This window comes from Ranitomeya imitator, chromosome 1 (genome assembly GCF_032444005.1).
Source record: "Ranitomeya imitator isolate aRanImi1 chromosome 1, aRanImi1.pri, whole genome shotgun sequence".
NCBI lineage: Eukaryota > Metazoa > Chordata > Amphibia > Anura > Dendrobatidae > Ranitomeya > Ranitomeya imitator.
The window spans coordinates 1071606377-1071627306 of NC_091282.1; the positions used below are offsets into that span (position 1 = coordinate 1071606377).

General features: G+C 44.5%; 1 protein-coding gene across 1 annotated transcript in view; it reads right to left on the reverse strand.

The window, feature by feature from the left end:
- Positions 1-20930, reverse strand: part of LOC138656877 (probable ATP-dependent RNA helicase DDX60) — a 375810-nt gene that overhangs the window by 267315 nt on the left and 87565 nt on the right. The window contains exons 8-10 of the mRNA XM_069744200.1: positions 16809-16922; positions 6815-6970; positions 3458-3602 (exon numbers count right to left, since the gene is read on the reverse strand). Of these exons, the coding sequence (XP_069600301.1) occupies positions 3458-3602; positions 6815-6970; positions 16809-16922 (415 nt within the window). The remainder of the gene's footprint in view (positions 1-3457; positions 3603-6814; positions 6971-16808; positions 16923-20930) is intronic.

Genomic DNA, 20930 nt, shown 5'->3' on the forward strand with positions numbered 1-20930 from the left:
TGAGAATATCAGGGTTTAAACAGCATTTTCAAAAGCAAGGAACACATCACACAGGTCAGAGATAAAGTTTTGGAAAAGAATAAAGCAGTGTTAGGTCATAAAAAAGCTCAAGGTCTTAAAGGGAACCTGTCACCCCGTTTTTTCAGATTGAGATAAAAATACTGTTAAATAGGGCCTGCGCTGTGCGTTACAATAGTGTATGTAGTGTACCCTGATTCCCCACCTATGCTGCGAAATACATTACCAAAGTCGCCGTTTTCGCCTTTCAATCAGGCTGGTCAGGTCGGGTGGGCGTGGTCACAGCGCTGTTTCTTCCCCAGCTTTACGTTGGTGGCATAGTGGTGTGCACATGTCCCAGTGCCGAATCCACTTGCGCACACGTTAAGAAACAGCGCGCGATCTGCGCTATTACTGTCTTCGGTGGGGGCGGCCATCTTCCTGGGGCCGCGCGTGCGCAGAAGAGATCGCGGCGGCCATTTTCCTGAAGCCGAGTATGCAAACTCGGCTTCAGGAAAATGGCCGCCGCGATCTCTTCTGCGCACGCGCGGCATCCCGCGGCCATTTTCCTGAAGCCCCGTGCAGCAGAGCACTCCATCTGCGCACGCGCGGCCCCAGGAAGATGGCCGCCCCCACCGAAGACAGTAATAGCGCAGATCGCGCGCTGTTTCTTAACGTGTGCGCAAGTGGATTCGGCACTGGGACATGTGCACACCACTATGCCACCAACGTAAAGTTGGGGAAGAAACAGCGCTGTGACCACGACCAGCCTGATTTGACCACGCCCACCCGACCTGACCAGCCTGATTGACAGGCGAAAACGGCGACTTTGGTAATGTATTTCGCAGCATAGGTGGGGAATCAGGGTACACTACATACACTATTGTAACGCACAGAGCAGGCCCTATTTAATAGTATTTTTATCTCAATCTGAAAAAACGGGGTGACAGGTTCCCTTTAAAGGGACTCTGTCACCTGAATTTGGCGGGACTGGTTTTGGGTCATATGGGCGGAGTTTTCGGGTGTTTAATTCACCCTCTCCTTACCCGCTGGCTGCATGCTGGCTGCAATATTGGATTGAAGTTCATTCTCTGTCCTCCATAGTACACGCCTGTGCAAAGCAATCTTGCCTTGCACAGGCGTGTACTACGGAGGACATAGAATGAACTTCAATCCAATATTGTGGCCAGCATGCAGCCAGCGGGTAAGGAAAGGGTGAATCAAACACCCGAAAACTCCACCCATATGACCCAAAACCAGTCCCGCCAAATTCAGGTGACAGGTTCCCTTTAACATCTCATAACTTCAAACATACCAACACATGGCTTTCCACCTAAACTGACATCCCAAGCAAAGACAGCCCAAAATTAGAGAAGCAGCCAAGAGGCCCATTGTCACTCTGGAGGAGCTGTAGATACTCACAGCTCACATGGGAAAATCTGTCCACAGGAAACATATAGTCGCATACTCCACAAATCCAGCCGTTATGGAAGAGTGGCAAGAAGAAAGTCACTTTTGAAATCAAGCCATAAGTTCCATTTGCAAATTGCAAAAAGTCATGCAGGGGACACATATAGCATGTGGAAGAAAGTGATATGATGAGACCAAAGTAGGGATAAATTTTATGTTTGACAGAAGACTAACACTGCACATCACCCTGAAAACACCATCCCAATCATCAAATATGGTGGTGATGGTAACATGCGTTGGGAATGCTTTTCTTCAGTAGGAACAGGGACCTGGTAGAGGCTACAAAAGACTTGAGACTCGAACATTGGCTCACCTTCTTACCAGGACAAAGACCCTTAGGCCGGAGTCACACATGCGAGAAACACGTCCGTGTCTCACATGTGAAAAGCAAGCTCTGGTGCGGCACTCCAGAAGGGAGCGTGCGGCCGCATAGCAACACATGGAGCTGCACGCTCCGCTCCCAAGTGCCGGCACCAGAGCTTGGTTTTCACATGCGAGACACGGACGTGTTTCTCGCATGTGTGACTCCGGCCTCAGTATACTTCCAGAGCTACAATAGAATGGTTTAGATCAAAGCATTTTCATATGTTTGAATGGCTCATTCAAAGTCCAGACCTAAATCTTATTGAGAACTGTGACAAAAGGTGAAAATTGCTGTTCACAGACACTCTCCATCGAATCTCTTTGAGCTAGAGCTATTTTGCAAAAAAATGCACAAAAAGTTCAGCCTCTAGATGTGCAAAGCTGGTAGAGACGTACAACAAAAGACTTGCAGTGGTAAATGCAACGAAAGGTGGTTCTTCAAAGTATTGACTCAAGGCTGAATACAACTGCACCTCACAATTTTCAGATTTATATATTTAAAATAGTTTGAAAATCATGCATCATTTCACATGAAAAAATGTGGAAAAGTTCAGGGTATGAATACTTTTTCAAAGCACTGTATATGCCTGATACCATTTGTACAAAGCCATTATCAAGTTCTTCATTAAAAATGTGCTATTATTATAAAATGGGCTAAAATTTTACTTATTTGTCAAGTAAATCTGGGGCTGCTGTACAATTTGTTAGTATGTGGCCTATGTGTTAAAGCACAAGAGAAAACTGGCAGCACACACACCATGAGGATCTGGTGTTTTGGGCTGTAACACTATACCTTGGCCCTAGGAGATGTCAGGGCAATTGGAGACTTTATAGTACTACTGATTCACCATTAATTAATAGAAATCGAAATGATTCTCTCATCTCTACTGTACATGCCGAAAATACACAACAAAGAAGAGTAATATTAAATGTTGTAGAACTGTAGCATAATTTACATTTTCTATAGACATATCCCCTTTTGGAAATGTTTTGCCTAATGTGATATTATTGTAAGACTTCCGTAACATACCCCATTGCAGGGTTTTTGTTTTTTTCTTGTAAAAAAAACACTTCTTAATTTTCAGAGTTTTCTCATTCTGTTTGTAACTAATGGTTTTGGTAACCTTTTATTTGGAGCATGCATTTCTTATGGCTTTTTAATGTCCTATAGAAAATACTATTAAAAAAACACCAGAAATAAAATGTCACAGGCCTAGAGCGGCGTCATTTGTATATCATGCTAAAACAATAATGTTGAACGGGGCCTACAAAGAACAGGTGCGTGGGATTATGGCAGGTAGGAAGAGGCTTGAAGACAGACATGGACACTGGAACAATGACCTGTGAAATAATTCACTCATTTCTATAATAGACTAAAAAAAAGCAAAAAAAATAAACAAGAATAAAAACATTGTTCTTGCCTGGAGTATAATTTCTGTTGAGGTGCATGAATTTATAAACTGGCGTGCACCTCTTAATGAATTAGACTTTTCTTATTCATGCACGCCTATTATTAAGACTGACATACAAAACACCAGTCTTATTGAATCGTTCGTGACCTATTTTTGGTTTGTTTTTTAATGTTACATCATAACATAAAACATGATGCCTTAGAGCACATACATACCTGCATTTTTCTCTTTTTCACAGTAATATGCTATGTTTTCCAGCAGTAACTCATCACTTATATCAGACACATAGGTCCAGTCAATCATTTCAGTTTTGATGAGATTTTTCATTTGAGTCAAAGCAAGTTCTTCACATTGAGTATACTAGGAAGCACAAAATTGAGTTGAAAAAATAATTGAAAATGTGGATAAAATAATCGGAGAGAAGATTTCATTAGTTTATAACCAGATAGCTAGCATAAGCGGTATGCATATTATATATTGTTCCACAATAGGGACTGAGTACTACAGCTATTAACAGTGGTAAGCCATGAACCGCAATAGGATGCATAGAGAAGAAGACCTCAGAGCAAAACTCCAAATGTACCCCCCTCGTATGTTACTGTGTTAGGCTTTGCTACAATGGAGCTGTCCAAGCAAAATTAAAATTTTACCAGTGGCTTGGAATATTAACAAATATAAAATGAAGCTGTACTCATCTACCGGCACTTAGGCTAAGTTCACACTTGCGTGTGGCCGGTCTGCGTATGGCTGCGTAGTTCCTCCCTTAAGCTCCTCCTACTTCCACATGCGTCCTGCGTCGTCCTGCATACCTATCTTTAACATTGAGTATGCAACTTTTTGCGTTCCCTTGCGGTCAGTGGGCACGTCAAAACGCAGCATTCTCATACAACACATGTCACTGCGTACTCAATGTTAAAGATAGGTATGCAGAACGCATGCAGAAGTAGGCGGAGCATAGGCAGAGCTTAAGGGAGGAACTACGCAGACAAACCACACGCAATTGTGAACCCGGCCTCACTGGGATTTTGAGATGGCAGCTCCGTGATCTGCATTTGCACCAAAAGAAAGACATCACGCTTCAAGGCACCAACAGGACAAGGAACCGTGAATGGCTGCAGTGATCAACGATGACATCAGGGATGACACGCTGCTGAAGACACCTAATCAGCCAATCACAGGTCTCAGCGGTCCTGCTGCCTGTTTGAATATTGCCAGTTTCCTTTCGGTGCAAGTGCAGACCATGGATACACTGAATCCTGGTAGGTGCCAATAGGAGAATAAAAAGAGAGAAGCCAGCGCTGCTTGTGGTCAGAACGCAATTTGAAAAGCGCAAATGCGCATATTAAATTCTGACTGTATATCAAAATGAGATATTTAGCAAACAATTGATCAATTCTTTGAGCCACCCCGCCATGTCACGGCAATCTCTTGGGGCAGTCCTGCTCTACGATTTTTATATTCGCTGTGCCATTACGGCCTCCTTAATATGCTGGGAGAAAGACCACATTAGTCCCGCTGTAAGTTTTTTTATGTTTTACTCACTGTGCCATTACGGCCTCCTAAATGTGTTAAAAGCGGGACCATATTGAATGCAAACCGTACCTGTAGCTTTTCCGAATCACTCCCATGGAAAGGGTATGCGACAATAACGGTCGACCAGGTCCAAGCATGGACATGTCAGATCTGACCTCCACAATGCCTGACCAGCACCATGGCTTAAAGAGAGAGACAGGCCCAGGCACAGGTGTATTAATTAAAACAGAGCCCGGGCAGGGCAGGGCTGCTGTAAGTGTGTACAGCAGCCTAGATCAATCACAATGAAAACAGAAAGAATGGCGTAAATGACCCAAGCGCGCACGGCAACAGTGGTGGTCAGCCACAAACCAATACAAAGCAAAAAGAGAGAAGCCAGCGCTGCTTGTGGTCAGAACGCAATTTGAAAAGCGCAAATGCGCATATTAAATTCTGACTGTATATCAAAATGAGATATTTAGCAAACAATTGATCATTTCTTTGAGCCACAACGTCACGGCAATCTCTTGGGGCAGTCCTGCTCTACGATTTTTATATTCGCTGTGCCATTACGGCCTCCTTAATATGCTGGGAGAAAGACCACATTAGTCCCACTGTAAGTTTTTTTGTTTTACTCACTGTGCCATTTTTTTTTTTATGTGGTCTTGCATTTAGTTCATTTGGGAGGCCTTTATGGCACAGCGAATATAAAAAACGTAGTGTAGGACTGCCCCAATATGAGATTGCCGTGAAGAGGCGGGGTGGCTCAAAGAATTGATCAATTGTTTGCTAAATGTCTCATTTTGAAAATACAGTTAGAAATTAATATGTGCATTTGCACTCTATGTATTGCGTCATAACCTTAGGCTGCGCTGGCTTCTCCCCTTTTTTTGCCAATAGGAGAATGCAGCACAATTTTATATGTTTTAATATACCAAGCCACTGGTAAAATGTGAATTTTGCCTGGCCAACCTCTTTGAGTTCCCGTACACATTAGGCAAAAGTCAACCTAATCCACCAATATCGGACAGAGAGAAGGATCCAACCTGTTGAATTATAAAGACAGCTTGTCAGTAAAAAAAAATGGTATTTACCTGCAGCTACAGGGGTAATTAGTATTTAAACACAGTTTAAAGCGTGTGCTGGTGTCCAATTGTCAGTGTGGCTGCAGGGTGAAAATGAAGTTGTATTCTCCCTGCAGCTGCTCGCTTCAGGTCATTGGGGTGGCTTTGAGACTGTGAACAGTCAGCGCTCACTACAACATGTAGTGAGCGCTGACTGTTCACAACCTCAGCGCCACCCCAATGACTTGCGTCCGACCAACTAATCAGAAGAGGGTCATGGGAAACCAATTGTTTAGCATGATAACCATGTGCCTCCTCAATTCTCCTGTAACTACTATCTTACTACTGCATAAGAGAACCACAATTTACCCTAATGTATAGTATAAGCGACTCAAAAATGGCAGGTTAAAATACCCTAAGGAGGCTATACAATACCATAATAAAAAAATAGTCGACTTACTTCTTATTTTTCCACCATTAAAAATAAAGAAATAAAAAAAGAATCACTCTTGGTATCTCTGCATTTGGTCTATAAAGATATAAATTAATTAACCCGATGGGTAAAGAGAGAAAAAAAAGCAATTTCCAGAATTGTGCTTTTTTTTTGGCAACTCCACTGATATAATGCATTAATAAGAGATCAAATCATCTTATCTATGCCTATATGGAAACAATAAAAAGGTCAGCTCAATATGCAAAAATCACGGTTCACATTTTCATGTATCTCTGATTTTTGTATATGAGAACACATTGTTCAATATAAAATCATACAAATTTCAGAATATTCTGAGGTATTAAAACTGCATTATGTCCAACTGGTCACGGTTTTCATTGGGGTTTGTGCAACTGAATACTTTCAGCTTTTAAACGATTATCATAATGGCAAATATAACACCAGCAAGCAACAAAAATCTTGATATTGGACATATACAGTATGTACACCAGCAGAATGCATCACTGACACCAGTACTTGTAGAACAAGAAATGATAGCGTACCATGCAAACAAATGAGGAAGCACTTCTGGTCCATTTTGCATTTAGCTTTCGGATTCGTGCTCGCTGTGAAAGTGGCAAAGTGATCATTAGCGCCACACAGAGGCATTGCATTTTGCACAAGTTAATTGCATCTTCCATTGTCAGACTGTTCTTGTCCTTTAAGAAAAAGAAAATGCTGTAAAATGATTGATATGTTGTATTGGGATGTAGACACGCTTGTCCTGCACTTTACTGCATCATTTTAAAAATAAGTTTGCAAAAGGAGCTTAACAGCTTCCCATTCAGTGACAAGTAAAAGTTTGGACACGCTGGACAAAATTGCTGTTATTGTGAACAGTTAAGTAAGTTGAAGATGAAACGATCTCTAAAAGACCCAAGTTAAAGATGACACATTTCCTTTGTATTTTAGGCAAAAATATATATATACATATACAGGTGCTTTTCACTAAGTTAGAATATCATCAAAAAGTTAATTTATTTTAGTTCTTCAATACAAAAAGTGAAATTCGTATCTATAATATAAAGCTGGGAGCGTCACTCTCTCCGAAGCCTTTATAGACTGCGCAAGCGCCGGCGCAGTCTGGGCCTCACAGAGTGACGATCCCAGGAGATCGCGGTATGCGTAAACACTGAACGCACACCGCGATCTCCAACAGAGAAGCAGGAACCGCCAGGAGGGTAAGTATGAGCTATATTCACCTGTCCCCCGTTCCACCGCTGCGCGCCGCCATCTTCCCCGTCCTCGGCCTGTGACCTTCAGTTCAGAGGGCGCAATGATGCGCTTAATACACGCCGGCGCCGCCCTCTGACTGACCAGGCACAGCCAGAGGACCGGGAAGATGGCGGCGCGCAGCGGTGGAACGGGGGACAGGTGAATATAGTAAGTGCTGGGGGGCCTGAGCTGGTGGCGATACCGGCACCTGACCCCCACAGCGCGCCGGTGTCCCCGCCTGCTCAGGCCCCCCAGGACTCGGCGCCCAGCGACGATAGGTGAGTATGGAATTTTTTTTATATATATATTGCAGCAGCATACGGGGCATATACAATGGAGCATCTTATGGGGCCATAAACCATAATGGAGCAGTGTACGGGGGCATATAGTATGGAGCATCTTATGGGGGCCATAAACCATAATGGAGCAGTGTACGGGGGCATATAGTATGGAGCATCTTATGAGGCCATAAACCATAATGGAGCAGTGTACGGGGGCATATAGTATGGAGCATCTTATGAGGCCATAAACCATAATGGAGCAGTGTACGGGGGCATATAGTATGGAGCATCTTATGGGGGCCATAAACCATAATGGAGCAGTGTACGGGGGCATATACAATGGAGCATCTTATGGGGCCATAAACCATAATGGAGCAGTGTACGGGGGCATATACTATGGAGCATCTTATGGGGGCCATCAACCTTTATGGAGCAGTGTACGGGGCATATGGATGGGAGCAGCAAATTAAAGAACGGTGGCGCAGGATGGGAGCAGCACATGACAGAACAGGGGTGCAGGATGGGAGCAGCACATGACAGAATAGGGCAGCACATGACAGAACGGGGCGCAGGATGGGAGCAGCACATGACAGAACAGGGGCGCAGGATGGGTGCAGCACATGACAGGATTGGGACGAAGGATGGGTGCAGCACATGACAGGATGGGGACGCAGGATGGAGCAGCACATGACAGGATGGGGCGCAGGATGGAGCAGCACATGACAGGATGGGGGACGCAGGATGGGTGCAGCACATGACAGGATGGGGACGCAGGATGGGAGCAGCACATGACAGGATGGGGACGCAGGATGGGAGCAGCACATGACAGGATGGGGACGCAGGATGGAGCAGCACATACCAGGATGGAGACCATATATCAATATAAATGCTCGCCACCCGGGCGTAGAACGGGTTCAATTGCTAGTATTATATAGTCATTACAGACAGAGTGATCTATTTCAAGTGTTTCTGTTAATGCTGATGATTATGGCTTTTTACAGCCAATGAAAACCCAAAAGTAATTATCTCAGTAAATTAGAATGAATAACAAAAGACACTTGCAAAGGCTTCCTAAGTGTTTAACCCCTTCCCGACCTTTGACGCCACCCACGTAGGCGTTATGAAAGTCGGTGCCAATCCGACCTGTGACGCCTATTTGGCGTCATGGAAAGATCGCGTCCCTGCAGATTGGGTGAAAGGGTTAACTCCCATTTCACCCGATCTGCAGGGACAGGGGGAGTGGTAGTTTAGCCCCCGTGGCTACGATCGCTCTGATTGGTTGTTGAAAGTGAAACTGCCAATCAGAGTGATTTGTAATATTTCACCTAAAAAACTGGTGAAATATTACAATCCAGCCATGGCCGATGCTGCAATTTCATCGCCCATTGCTGGAAACACTGATGTGCCCCCCCCCCACCGATCTCCACCCCAGTCCTCCGTTCTGTGGTCTGCTCCCCTCCGTCGCCCTGTTTGCTCCCCGGTCCTCCTGTCCGCTCCCCCCATGCTCCCATGCCACCCCTCCGTTCTCCGATGCCCCCCCGTTCCCCGATCTCCCCCCCTCACACTTACCGAGGCTCCCGGTGTCCGTCCGTCTTCTCCATGGGCGCCGCCATCTTCCAAAATCGCATGCGCCCGCCGAATCTGCCGGCCGGCAGATTCGTTCCATGTACATTTTGATCACTGTGATAAAACCTATCACAGTGATCAAAATAAAAAAAAAGTAAATGACCCCCCCCCCCTTTATCACCCCCATAGGTAGGAACAATAATAAAATAAAGAAAATATATATATTTTTTTTCCACTACAGTTAGAACTAGGGTTAGGGTTAGGGAATGTGCACACGTATTCTGGTCCTTTTTCCGCAGCGGTTTTTATAAATCTGCAGTGCAAAACCGCTGCAGATTTATCGCGGATTTACCACGGTTTTTCTACGGATTTCATTGCGGTTTTCTATTGGAGCAGTTGTAAAACCGCTGCGGAATCCGCAGAAAGAAGTGAAATGTGCGGAATGTAAACCGCTGCGTTTCTACGCAGTTTTTTCAGCATCATGTGCGCAGCGTTTTTTGTAAACTTATGGGAAACTGCTACAGACCCGCAGCGGCAGAAACGCTGTGGATCCGCAGCGTTTTCCGCATCGTGTGCACATACCCTTAGAATTAGGCTATGTGCATACGGTGCGGATTTGGCTGCAGATCCGCAGCGGATTTGGCTGCGGATCCGCAGCGGATTGGCCGCTGCAGATTCGTAGCAGTTTTCCATCAGCTTTACAGTTCCATGCAAACCTATGGAAAACCAAATCCGCTGTGCCCATGGTGTGGAAAATACCGCGCGGGAACGCTGTGTTATATTTTCCGCAGCATGTCAATTCTTTGTGCAGATTCCGCAGCGTTTTACACCTGTTCCTCAATAGGAATCCGCAGGTGAAATCTGCACAAAAAACACTGGAAATCCACGGTAAATCCGCAGGTAAAACACAGTGCCTTTTACCCGCGGATTTTTCAAAAATAGTGCGGAAAAATCTCACACGAATACGCAACGTGGGCACATAGCCTTAGGGTTAGGGTTGGAATTAGGGCTAGGGTTGGAAATAGGGTTAAGATTAGGCTTGTGGTTAGGGTTATGGTTAGGGTTAGGGGTGTGTTGGGGTTAGGGTTGTTGTTAGGGGTGTGTTGGGGTTAGGGTTTGGATTAGGGTTATGGTTAGGATTTGGATTAGGGTTAGGGGTGTGTTGGGGTTAGGGCTGTGGTTAGGGGTGTATTGGGGTTAGGGTTGTGATTAGGGTTATGGCTAGAGTTGAGATTAGGGTTAGGGGTGTGTTGGGGTTAGGGTTGTGGTTAGGGGTGTGTTGGGGTTAGGGTTGTGATTGGGGTTATGGCTAGAGTTGGGATTAGGGTTAGGGGTGTGTTGGGGTTAGTGTTGGAGTTAGAATTGAGGGGTTTCCACTGTTTAGGCACATCAGGGGTCTCCAAACGCAACATGGCGCCACCATTGATTCCAGCCAATCTTGCGTTCAAAAAGTCAAATGGTGCTCCCTCCCTTCCGAGCCCCGACGTGTGCCAAAACAGTGGTTTACCCCCACATATGGGGTACCAGCATACTCAGTGAAAACTGGGCAACAACTATTGGGGTCCAATTTCTCCTGTTACCCTTGTGAAAATAAAAAATTGCTTGCTAAATCATCATTTTGAGGAAAGAAAAATGATTTTTTTATTTTCACGGCTCTGCGTTGTAAACTTCTGTGAAGCACTTGGGGGTTCAAGGTGCTCACCACATATCTAGACAAGTTCCTTGGGGGGGTCTAGTTTCCAAAATGGGGTCACTTGTGCTGGGTTTCTACTGTTTAGGCACACCAGGGGCTCTGCAAATGCAACATGACGCCCGCAGACCATTCCATCAAAGTCTGCATTTCAAAGCATCACTACTTCCCTTCTGAGCCCCGACGTGTGCCCAAACAGTGGCCCCCCCCCCCACACATGGGGTATCAGCGTACTCAGGACAAACTGGACAACAACTTTTGGGTTCCAATTTCTCCTGTTACTCTTGTGAAAATAAAAAATTGCGGGCTAAAAAATAATTTTTGAGGAAAGAAAAATTATTTTTTATTTTCACGGCTCTGCGTTATAAACTTCTGTGAAGCACTTGGGGGTTTAAAGTGGTCACCGCACATCTAGGTTAGTTCCATGGGAGGTCTAGTTTCCAAAATGGGGTCACATGTGGGGGAGATCAAATGTTTAGGCACACCAGGGGCTCTCCAAATGCGACATGGTGTCCGGTAACGATTGGAGCTAATTTTTCATTCAAAAGTCAAATGGTGCTCCTTCCCTTCCGAGCCCTGCCGTGCGCCCAAACAGTGGTTTGTGACCACATATGAGGTATTGGTATAAAAATAGCTCTCATTTACACCCCCGCATCTGGTTTCCTCCACGGAGTTGGAGAAACAATATGGAGTTTCCCCTGATGAGTTGAAAAAACGAAACGCGTAGGGAAATGCTTAGTTTATCTTGGGGTAAAGCCTGCTATTGGTAGAGTGGACTTGTGTGTGGCTGGAATGTGCCCCCTCTCTGAATACAGCGCCAATAACTAAGGATCTCATCCACATTAGATGAAAGAAAAAGAGGTGAGATCGTTCTGATTTTTTTACATTCCAGTCGTGGTTCATGCAATACGTCCGATTATGGATATTGAATAAGATGGAACATGCGACTGGTAAATTGTGCTGACATACATAGTTTCGGTTAGCATCTACCTTCCCTGGAGACATATGTTTATTTGGTCTTCCTAGGTCTCGGGGATTGTTTGTGGTATTAGACATTCTTGTGAATGTGATTTTCATGTAAGTCCTTGTCAGTTTTTTTGCTTTTGGTATTTTGGTTATATACCATTTTAATTATATTTATTAAAAGTTAATTTTTATAGTCTCATATTGATCACACCCTGCTTAGTCTATTGCTTTTGGATTGGTGGATATCGGTTATTATTCCGAGGAAAAAAGTGTGTCTTAAAGTCCGAAAAATACGGTATATTTTCATCTTTTACATTTAAAAAATTACAAAAAAGAAAATGGACTGATGCAAAAGTTTGGGCACCCTTGGGAGATTTGTGTGCTCAGATAACTTTGACCAAGGTTTCAGACCTTAAAGGGAACCTGTCAGCAGGATTGTGCTGTGTAATCTACAAACAGTGTCAGAGTGGCTCTGTTATACTAATTAAAATGATGCCTGGATGATGAAATCCGTCTTGTGGTTGTTTAATCTTATTTTCAGTTTTGAGTTAATGATATGCTCGTGCTCTGGGGCGGCCTGTGGAGGGGGGAGAAGGGGCTTTATGTGGTGCTCTGATTAGGTATTCATCAGCGACCTGCCCCCTATTTTACATAATGAATATATATATATATATATATATATATATATATATATATATATATATATATATATATATATATATGCCAAACAAAAAAAGGAAAGCAGCACTCCAATAGAGTATGAAGGTGAAAAAGCTTTTTCACCTTCATAATCTATTGGAGTGCTGCTTTCCTTTTTTTGTTTGGCATATTACCTGGATGGACATGAGGATGGTCTTTTCCAGGAGGCCTGGCACCCATCGGTGAGCTTTGTGCTGCACTCATTTTTTTATTATATATATATATATATATATATATATATATATATATATATATATATATATATATATATATATGATCCCCTTCTGTAGGCAGGCTCGGCTGCACCTGCAATGCATCATGATCACATCTATAATGTGTATTTAATTGTTTTCTTTAATGGCTTCCATAAATTCCTAAAAAAAAAAAAAAAAAATCAGTTTGATAAGGGCACCAGCCAGACCTGTACAGTAGCTGCTACAACGCAAGCGCCGGCTGCGCTATCTTGATAGAGCAAAAAAAATTGCCTCCTCCAAGATGGCGCAGCCAGCACCTGCACAGTAGCATCTATGGTATCGCCATAGATGCTACTGTGCAGGGTCGGCCGGCGCATCTTAGTGGAGACAATTTATTTTTTTGTTCTCTAGCAAGATGGAGCCGCCTGCGAAGTAGCATCTATCAGCGATCCGATAGATGCTACTGCGCAGGTGGCGCCATTTTGGGGGAGGAATTTTTTTTTCTCTAGCAAGATGGTGCCGCTGGCTTTTGCGCAGTAACAGATATCGGATCACCGACAGCTGCTACAGCACAGGTGCGGCAGGGGCCATTTTCAAGCTGATTTTTTTTTAATGAATTTATGCATACCATCAGAGAAAATAATTAAATACATACTATAGATGCAACACATTATATGTGTGGTGCCTGCCTGCAGAAGGAGATTTTTTTCCCAATATATACAGTATATAATATTCATTTTGTGAAATAAGTGGCAGGTCACTGAGGGATCAGTGTCCTGTCAGAAGCCATACTGATGAATACCTCATCAGAACACCACATGAAGACCCCCCCACAGCCCCGCCTCGAAGCACGGGCATATCATTAACACAAAACTGAAAATAAAGATTAAACAACCACAAGATGGACTTCCTGTGTTGGTGAGACACATTTTGTCAGTGAGACAAAAAAAAACACTGCTAGCAGTGTTTTTTTTCCATTGCTTCAAGTACCGCATTTACCAGATCGCGGCAAAACCGCAAGTGCTGCACATGTCCGGAAGTCCCATAGGGCATGAATGAGGCCGAACGCAGTATTGCTGTAAGTGATCCGTTACGCGGCAGACGTGGAAAAATTGCCGGATCTGCTGCAAAAGGCGACTTTCACATCAGCAATTTTTGCCAAAGTCACTGCTGATAGTGTCATACTCACTAAAGGCAGCACTAAAAGTGGGTGTGTGTGTTTCTGTAAGTGTGAACATATTTGTTTTTGGTTTATGTATGATACTGAATAGAGCAGAAGTCAAGCATGCGAACCTCCAATCCATTCATGGCTGAGCTGCAGAGTCCTGTTCTTGGGATTGCCGATGCTCCTAGTGGTCAGTCCCCCAAAAGTTAGTAAGTTATCCCTTATCATCAGGATTGGGGATTTATTTGGGGAATGACCCTTTATCAGATACCAGATGGTATAGATACCAGACATATAATTTAATATAATATATACATGGTTGGGCTCAGCAGAACCGAATCCTAATGAAGATATATATCTCAATCTCAGTAAAAAATATATATAAATATTTATTTTTTTTTGGAGGTGTGTGGAGGCCCAAATAGAACTTTTGCTTTGGTGCCCTGTGAACTCTATGTACGCCCCTGCTTGCAGGGCGGTGATAATAAGGACAATCTAGCCTGTTGCTCAGAGCCTGAGGCAATGGGGTCCCATAGCCAGATTGTCCTCATCATAAACGACCTGTCCAAGGGGGGTCAAGCACATTTCTTGCACAGGGACCCCAAGCTGTCAGTGTCCACCCCTGTGTCAGAGGTAGATATTTAGGAAGGTGCAGCATAAATGAAAGGTTTTAATAGCTTTGTAATATCAGAGATTTCAATTTTATTGTAAGTAAACCAAAGAAACAACATAATGCTCTAGTGCCCTATTGCCTACTTACCAGGTGCCGTATATAAAATGTCTGCCCTCTTACATGGCTTCCTCAGGGATTGATGCAACTTCTACCTTTAGGCCGGCGTCACACTGGCGTATTGCATCCGATGCGATATGCTAATGACACGCGGCTCCTGCTCGCAGCAGAGCCGGAGCCGAGTGTCATGCGTCTGTGCCCCGATTCTCTCGCACAGGGAGGATCGGAGCACAGATGCGGAGGAGGCGGAGAAATGACTTTCTCCATCTCCTCCATTGCTGGGGTCCGCTTATAACGCACATCACTCGGATGTTATCCGAGTGGTGTGCGCTGTCTCACTCGCACCCATAGGCTTATATGGGTGTGAGTGAGCCGAGAGTTTTCCTCTGTGCGAGACAATCGCAGCATGCTGCGATTGTCTCGGACCGAGGAAAAGGGCCGGCAAAAAGTCGGCTGCTGGGAGCTGCCCCATAGCTTAACATTGGTCCGAGTGCAATGCGATTTTTTTTTTTTTTTTTTATCACATTGCACTCGGCCGTTTAAAACGCCAGTGTGACCCCAGCCTTACGTTCCCTATAAGTAAGCTCCCTGGCTTTCTAGGTAATTTCCCACGATCTATGAACAGCCAGCAGAGGGCGCCTCACCGCAAATAAAGCTAAATATAGATCATTGATCTATTTTTAGCCTTATTCCCTGGGGTTTTGCAGCAAGGAGCAGCCTGCATTAGCACAGCTCCTTGCTGCAAAATGTTTTAACCCCTTCAGAAGGATTTACATCGTTGGACGTTACAGATCTGCGGAGGGTAAGTATATTGTTGGTTTATTATGTTTTTTTACTCACAGAACGAGGGTCTTCAGTGACTGGATTGGGCGTTGAATAAAATACTGCAACACCCATTGTTTTTATTTCATTAAAATAATTTTAAATAATGTGTTTGTGTTTTATTTAACCCTTCACTACAATTGGATTAATAATGGATAGGTGTCATAATTGACGCCTCTCCATTATTAATTAGGCTTAATGTCCCCTTACAATAGCAAGGTGGCATTAACCCTTCATTACCCCATATCCCACCGCTACACGGGAATGGGAAGAGAGTGGCCAAGTGCCAGAATAGGCGCATCTTCCAGATGTGCCTTTTCTGGGGTGGCTGGGGGCAGATATTTTTAGCCAGGGGGGGGCCAATAACCATGGACCCTCTCCAGGCTATTAATATCTGCCCTCAGTCACTGGCTTTACTACTCTGGCGGAGAAAATTGCGCGGGAGCCCACGCCAATTTTTTCCGCCATTTAACCCTTTATTTTAAGAGCTAGAACGGCCAAATTTTGCAGATACACACTACTGACATTAGTAGTGTGGAATCTGCAAAAAAAATGGAGAGAAGACATGGTTTACTGTATGTAAACCATGTCTCAAATCATGTCGGGTTTTAGGAAGGAGAAAGAAAAAGCCGGTAATTGAATTACCGGCTTTCAAGCTGTCTAGCGCTGGAATAAATATTAATATATATATACATATATGTGTCTCACTGACATATATATATATATATACCTATTCTATGTGTACACATTTATTCTACCTATTCTACTGTAAGCTGTCAGTGTGATTTTACTGTACACCGCACTGAATTACCGGCTTTTCTCTCTAACAGCGCTGCGTATTTCTCGCAAGTCACACTGCTTGTCCGTGTGTAATCCGTATTTTTCACGCTTCCATAGACTTTCATTGGCGTATTTCTTGCGCAGTACGGTGACAAACGCAGCATGCTGCGATTTTGTACGGCCGTAGAAAGCCGTATAATACTGATCAGTAAAATACGGCAGATAGGAGCAGGGGCATAGAGAATAATTGTGCCGTATTTTTTGCGAGTTTTACGGACGTAGATTCTGCGCTCTTACGTCCGTAAAACTCGCATGTGTGACGCCGGCCTTAGTAAGCAGCCTAATCTGCCAAACTCCCAGGCCCAATCTGCTGCTGCATTTTCTATTACCTGTTTGGGTTTAGATTCAGCATGTATTCTCAGTGCCATGGAGCATGAAACAACACAAGTGATTGCCCGGGCATCTCTCTGACTTGTAGGAAGAAGAGTAATGCATTTTTGAACCTATAAGAGAAAAGAACACTTTAAAAATGTTATTGCTGCAGACTCAGTTTCATTATACAGCTGATATCAGGCTGTATTCATATGTACTAGATTTACGGCTTTTTTCTTCCAGTAGCAAAAGCTCCACAAAACTGGCAAAAATAAAGTATATTCTAAAGCTAACTTTATACACATTTTTGGTACTCTTTTTTTGGTGAAGAGAGGTTCAGCATTTTAACATTTGTTTTTTCTTAAATTTTTTAAAAGGGTTTTAGTATTTAGATTTTTCTTAATTTATTTATTCACCTGGAACTATTGTTTGCACTTATGATGAATCTTTATAAGTTCAGAACTATGATTGAAAACCAATCGGTTTGAAACGCAGAAGGACATGACTTTCCCGGGTTACTTGCCTTTTTTCTAAACTAATGGTTTTAGATTTTTGTTTTTAAATAATCATTCATGAATCTATTGCTGGATTCCTTTCCTTCTTTGCCCTGGAGTGCGCCGGCACTTGGGAGCGGAGCGTGCAGCTCCATGTATTGCTATGCGGCCGCACGCTCCGCTCTGGAGTGCCGGCGCCAGAGCAGGGCTTTAACCAGCGGGACTCAGACGTATTTCTCGCAAGTGAGAAGGAACCCTTAGTGGGGAAAATAAGTATTTGATACCCTGCCGATTTTGCAAGTTTTCCCATCTACAAAGAATGGAGAGGTCTGTAATTTGTATCGTAGGTACCTTTCTACTGTGAGAGACAGAATCCAAAAATACAAAAAAGGAAATCACATTGTATGATTTTTAAATAATTAAATTGAATTTTAACCCCTTCCCGACCTTTGACGCCACGTAGGCGTCATGAAAGTCGTTGCCAATCCGACCCATGACGCCTATGTGGCGTCATGGAAAGATCGCATCCCTGCAGATCAGGTGAAAGGGTTAACTCCCATTTCACCCGATCTGCAGGGACAGGGGGAGTGGTAGTTCAGCCCGTGGCTACGATCGCTCTGATTGGCTGTTGAAAGTGAAACTGCCAATCAGAGCGATTTGTAATATTTCACCTATTAAAACTGGTGAAATATTACAATCCAGCCATGGCCGATGCTGCAATATCATCGGCCATGGCTGGAAACACTGATGTGCCCCCACCCCACCGATCGCCCCCCCAAGCCACCGATCTGTCCGGTACACTGCTCCGGCTCCCCTCCATCCTGTGCTCTGCTCCCCCCGTGCTCTTGTCTGCTCCCCCCGTGCTCCAATCACCCCCCAGTGCTCCGATCCAACCCCCCTGCACTCCGATCCACCCCCCCGTGCTCCGATCCACCCCCCCGTGCTCCGATCCACCCCCCCGTGCTCCGATCCAACCCCCCATGCTCCGATCCACCCCCCGTGCTCCGATCCACCCCCCGTGCTCCGATCCAACCCCCATGCTCCGATCCACCCCCCCGTGCTCCGATCCACCCCCCCATGCTCCGACCCCCCCCATGCTCCTCCCCACCCTATCATACTTACCGATCCTCCCGGGGTCCGTCCGTCTTCTCCATGGGCGCCGCCATCTTCCAAAATGGCCGGCCAGCAGATTCGTTCCAAAGTGCATTTTGATCACTGTGATATCACCTATCACAGTGGTCAAAATAAAAAAAAATAGTAAATGACCCCCCCCCCCCCTTTGTCACCCCCATAGGTAGGGACAATAATAAAATAAAGAATTTTTTTTTACACTAATGTTAGAATAGGGTTAGGGTTAGGTTAGGGTTAGGGTTTCGGTATGTGCACACGTATTCTGGTCCTCTGTGGATTTTTCCGCTGCGGATTTGATAAATCCGCAGTGCTAAACTGCTGCGGATTTATGGCGGATTTACCGCGGTTTTTCTGCGCATTTCACTGCAGTTTTACAACTGCGATTTTCTATTGGAGCAGTTGTAAAACCGCTGCGGAATCCGCAGAAAGAAGTGACATGCTGCGGAATGTAAACTGCTGCGTTTCCGTGCAGTTTTTCTGCAGCATGTGTACAGCGATTTTTGTTTCCCATAGGTTTACATTGAACTGTAAACTCATGGGAAACTGCTGCGGATCCGCAGTGTTTTCCGCAGCGTGTGCACATACCTTTAGAATTAGGCCATGTGCACACGGTGCGGATTTGGCTGCGGATCCGCAGCGGATTGGCCGCTGCGGATTCGCTGCAGTGTTCCATCAGGTTTACAGTACCATGTAAACCTATGGAAAACCAAATCCGCTGTGCCCATGGTGCGGAAAATACCGCGCGGAAACGCTGCGTTGTATTTTCTGCAGCATGTCAATTCTTTGTGCGGATTCCGCAGCGTTTTACACCTGTTCCTCAATAGGAACAGGTAAATCCGCAGGTAAAACGCAGTGCCTTTTACCCGCGGATTTTTCAAAAATGATGCTGAAAAATCTCACACGAATCCGCAACGTGGGCACATAGCCTTAGGGTTAGAGTTTGAATTAGGGTTGTGGTTAGGGTTGTGATTAGGGTTATGGCTACAGTTGGGATTAGGGCTAGGGGTGTGTTGGGGTTGGTGTTGGAGGTAGAATTGAGGGGTTTCCACTGTTTAGGCACATCAGGGGTCTCCAAACACAACATGGCGCCACCATTGCACACTTCCGAGCCCCGACGTGTGCCCAAACAGTGGTTTACCCCCACATATGGGGTATCAGCATACTCAGGACAAACTGCGCAACAATGACTGGGGTCCAATTTCTCCTGTTACCCTTGTGAAAATAAAAAAATGGTTGCTAAAACATCATTTTTGAGGAAAGAAAAATGATTTTTTATTTTCACGGCTCTGCATTGTAAACGTCTGTGAAGCACTTGGGGGTTCAAAGTGCTCACCACATATCTAGATAAGTCCCTTGGGGGGTCTAGTTTCTAAAATGGAGTCACTTGTGGGGGGTTTCTACTGTTTAGGCACACCAGGGGCTCTGCAAACGCAACGTGACACCCGCAGACCATTCCATCAAAGTCTGCATTTCAAAAGACACTACTTCCCTTCTGAGCCCCGGCATGTGCCCAAACAGTGGTTTACCCCCACATATGGGGTATCAGCGTACTCAGGAGAAACCGGACAACAACTTTTGGGGTCCAATTTCTCCTGTTACCCTTGGGAAAATAAAAAATTGCAGGCTAAAAGATCATTTTTGAGAAAATATATATATTTTTTTTTTCATGGCTCTGCGTTATAAACTTCTGTGAAGCACTTGGGGGTTCAAAGTCCTCACCACACATCTAGATTAGTTCCTTTGGGGGTCTAGTTTCCAAAATGGGGTCATCTGTGGGGGATCTCCAATGTTTAGGCACACAGGGGCTCTCCAAACGTGACATGGTGTCCGCTAATGATTGGAGCTAATTTTCCATTTAAAAAGCCAAATGGCGTGCCTTCCCTTCCGAGCCCTGCTGTGCGCCCAAACAGTGGTTTACTCCCACATATGGGGTATCAGCGTACTCAGAACAAACTGGACAACAACATTTGGGGTCAAATTTCTCCTATTACCCTTGGCAAAATAGGAAACTCCAAGCTAAAAAATCATTTTTGAGGAAAGAAAAATTATTTTTTATTTTTATGGCTCTGCGTTATAAACTTCTGTGAAGCACCTTGGGGTTTAAAGTGCTCAATATGCATCTAGATAAGTTCCTTGGGGGGTCTAGTTTCCAAAATGGGGTCACTAGTGGGGGGTTTCTACTGTTTAGCCACATCAGGGGCTCTGCAAACGCAACGTGATGCCCGCAGAGCATTCCATCAAAGTCTGCATTTCAAAACGTCACTACTTCCCTTCCGAGCCCTGCCGTGTGCCCAACAAATTTTAGGATCCATTTTATCCTGTTGCCCATGTGAAAATGAAAAAAATTGAGGCTAAAAGAATTTTTTGTGAAAAAAAAGTACTTTTTCATTTTTACAGATCAATTTGTGAAGCACCTGGGGGTTCAAAGTGCTCACTATGCATCTAGATAAGTTCCTTGGGGCATCTAGTTTCCAAAATGGGGTCAATTGTGGGGGAGCTCCAATTTTTAGGCAC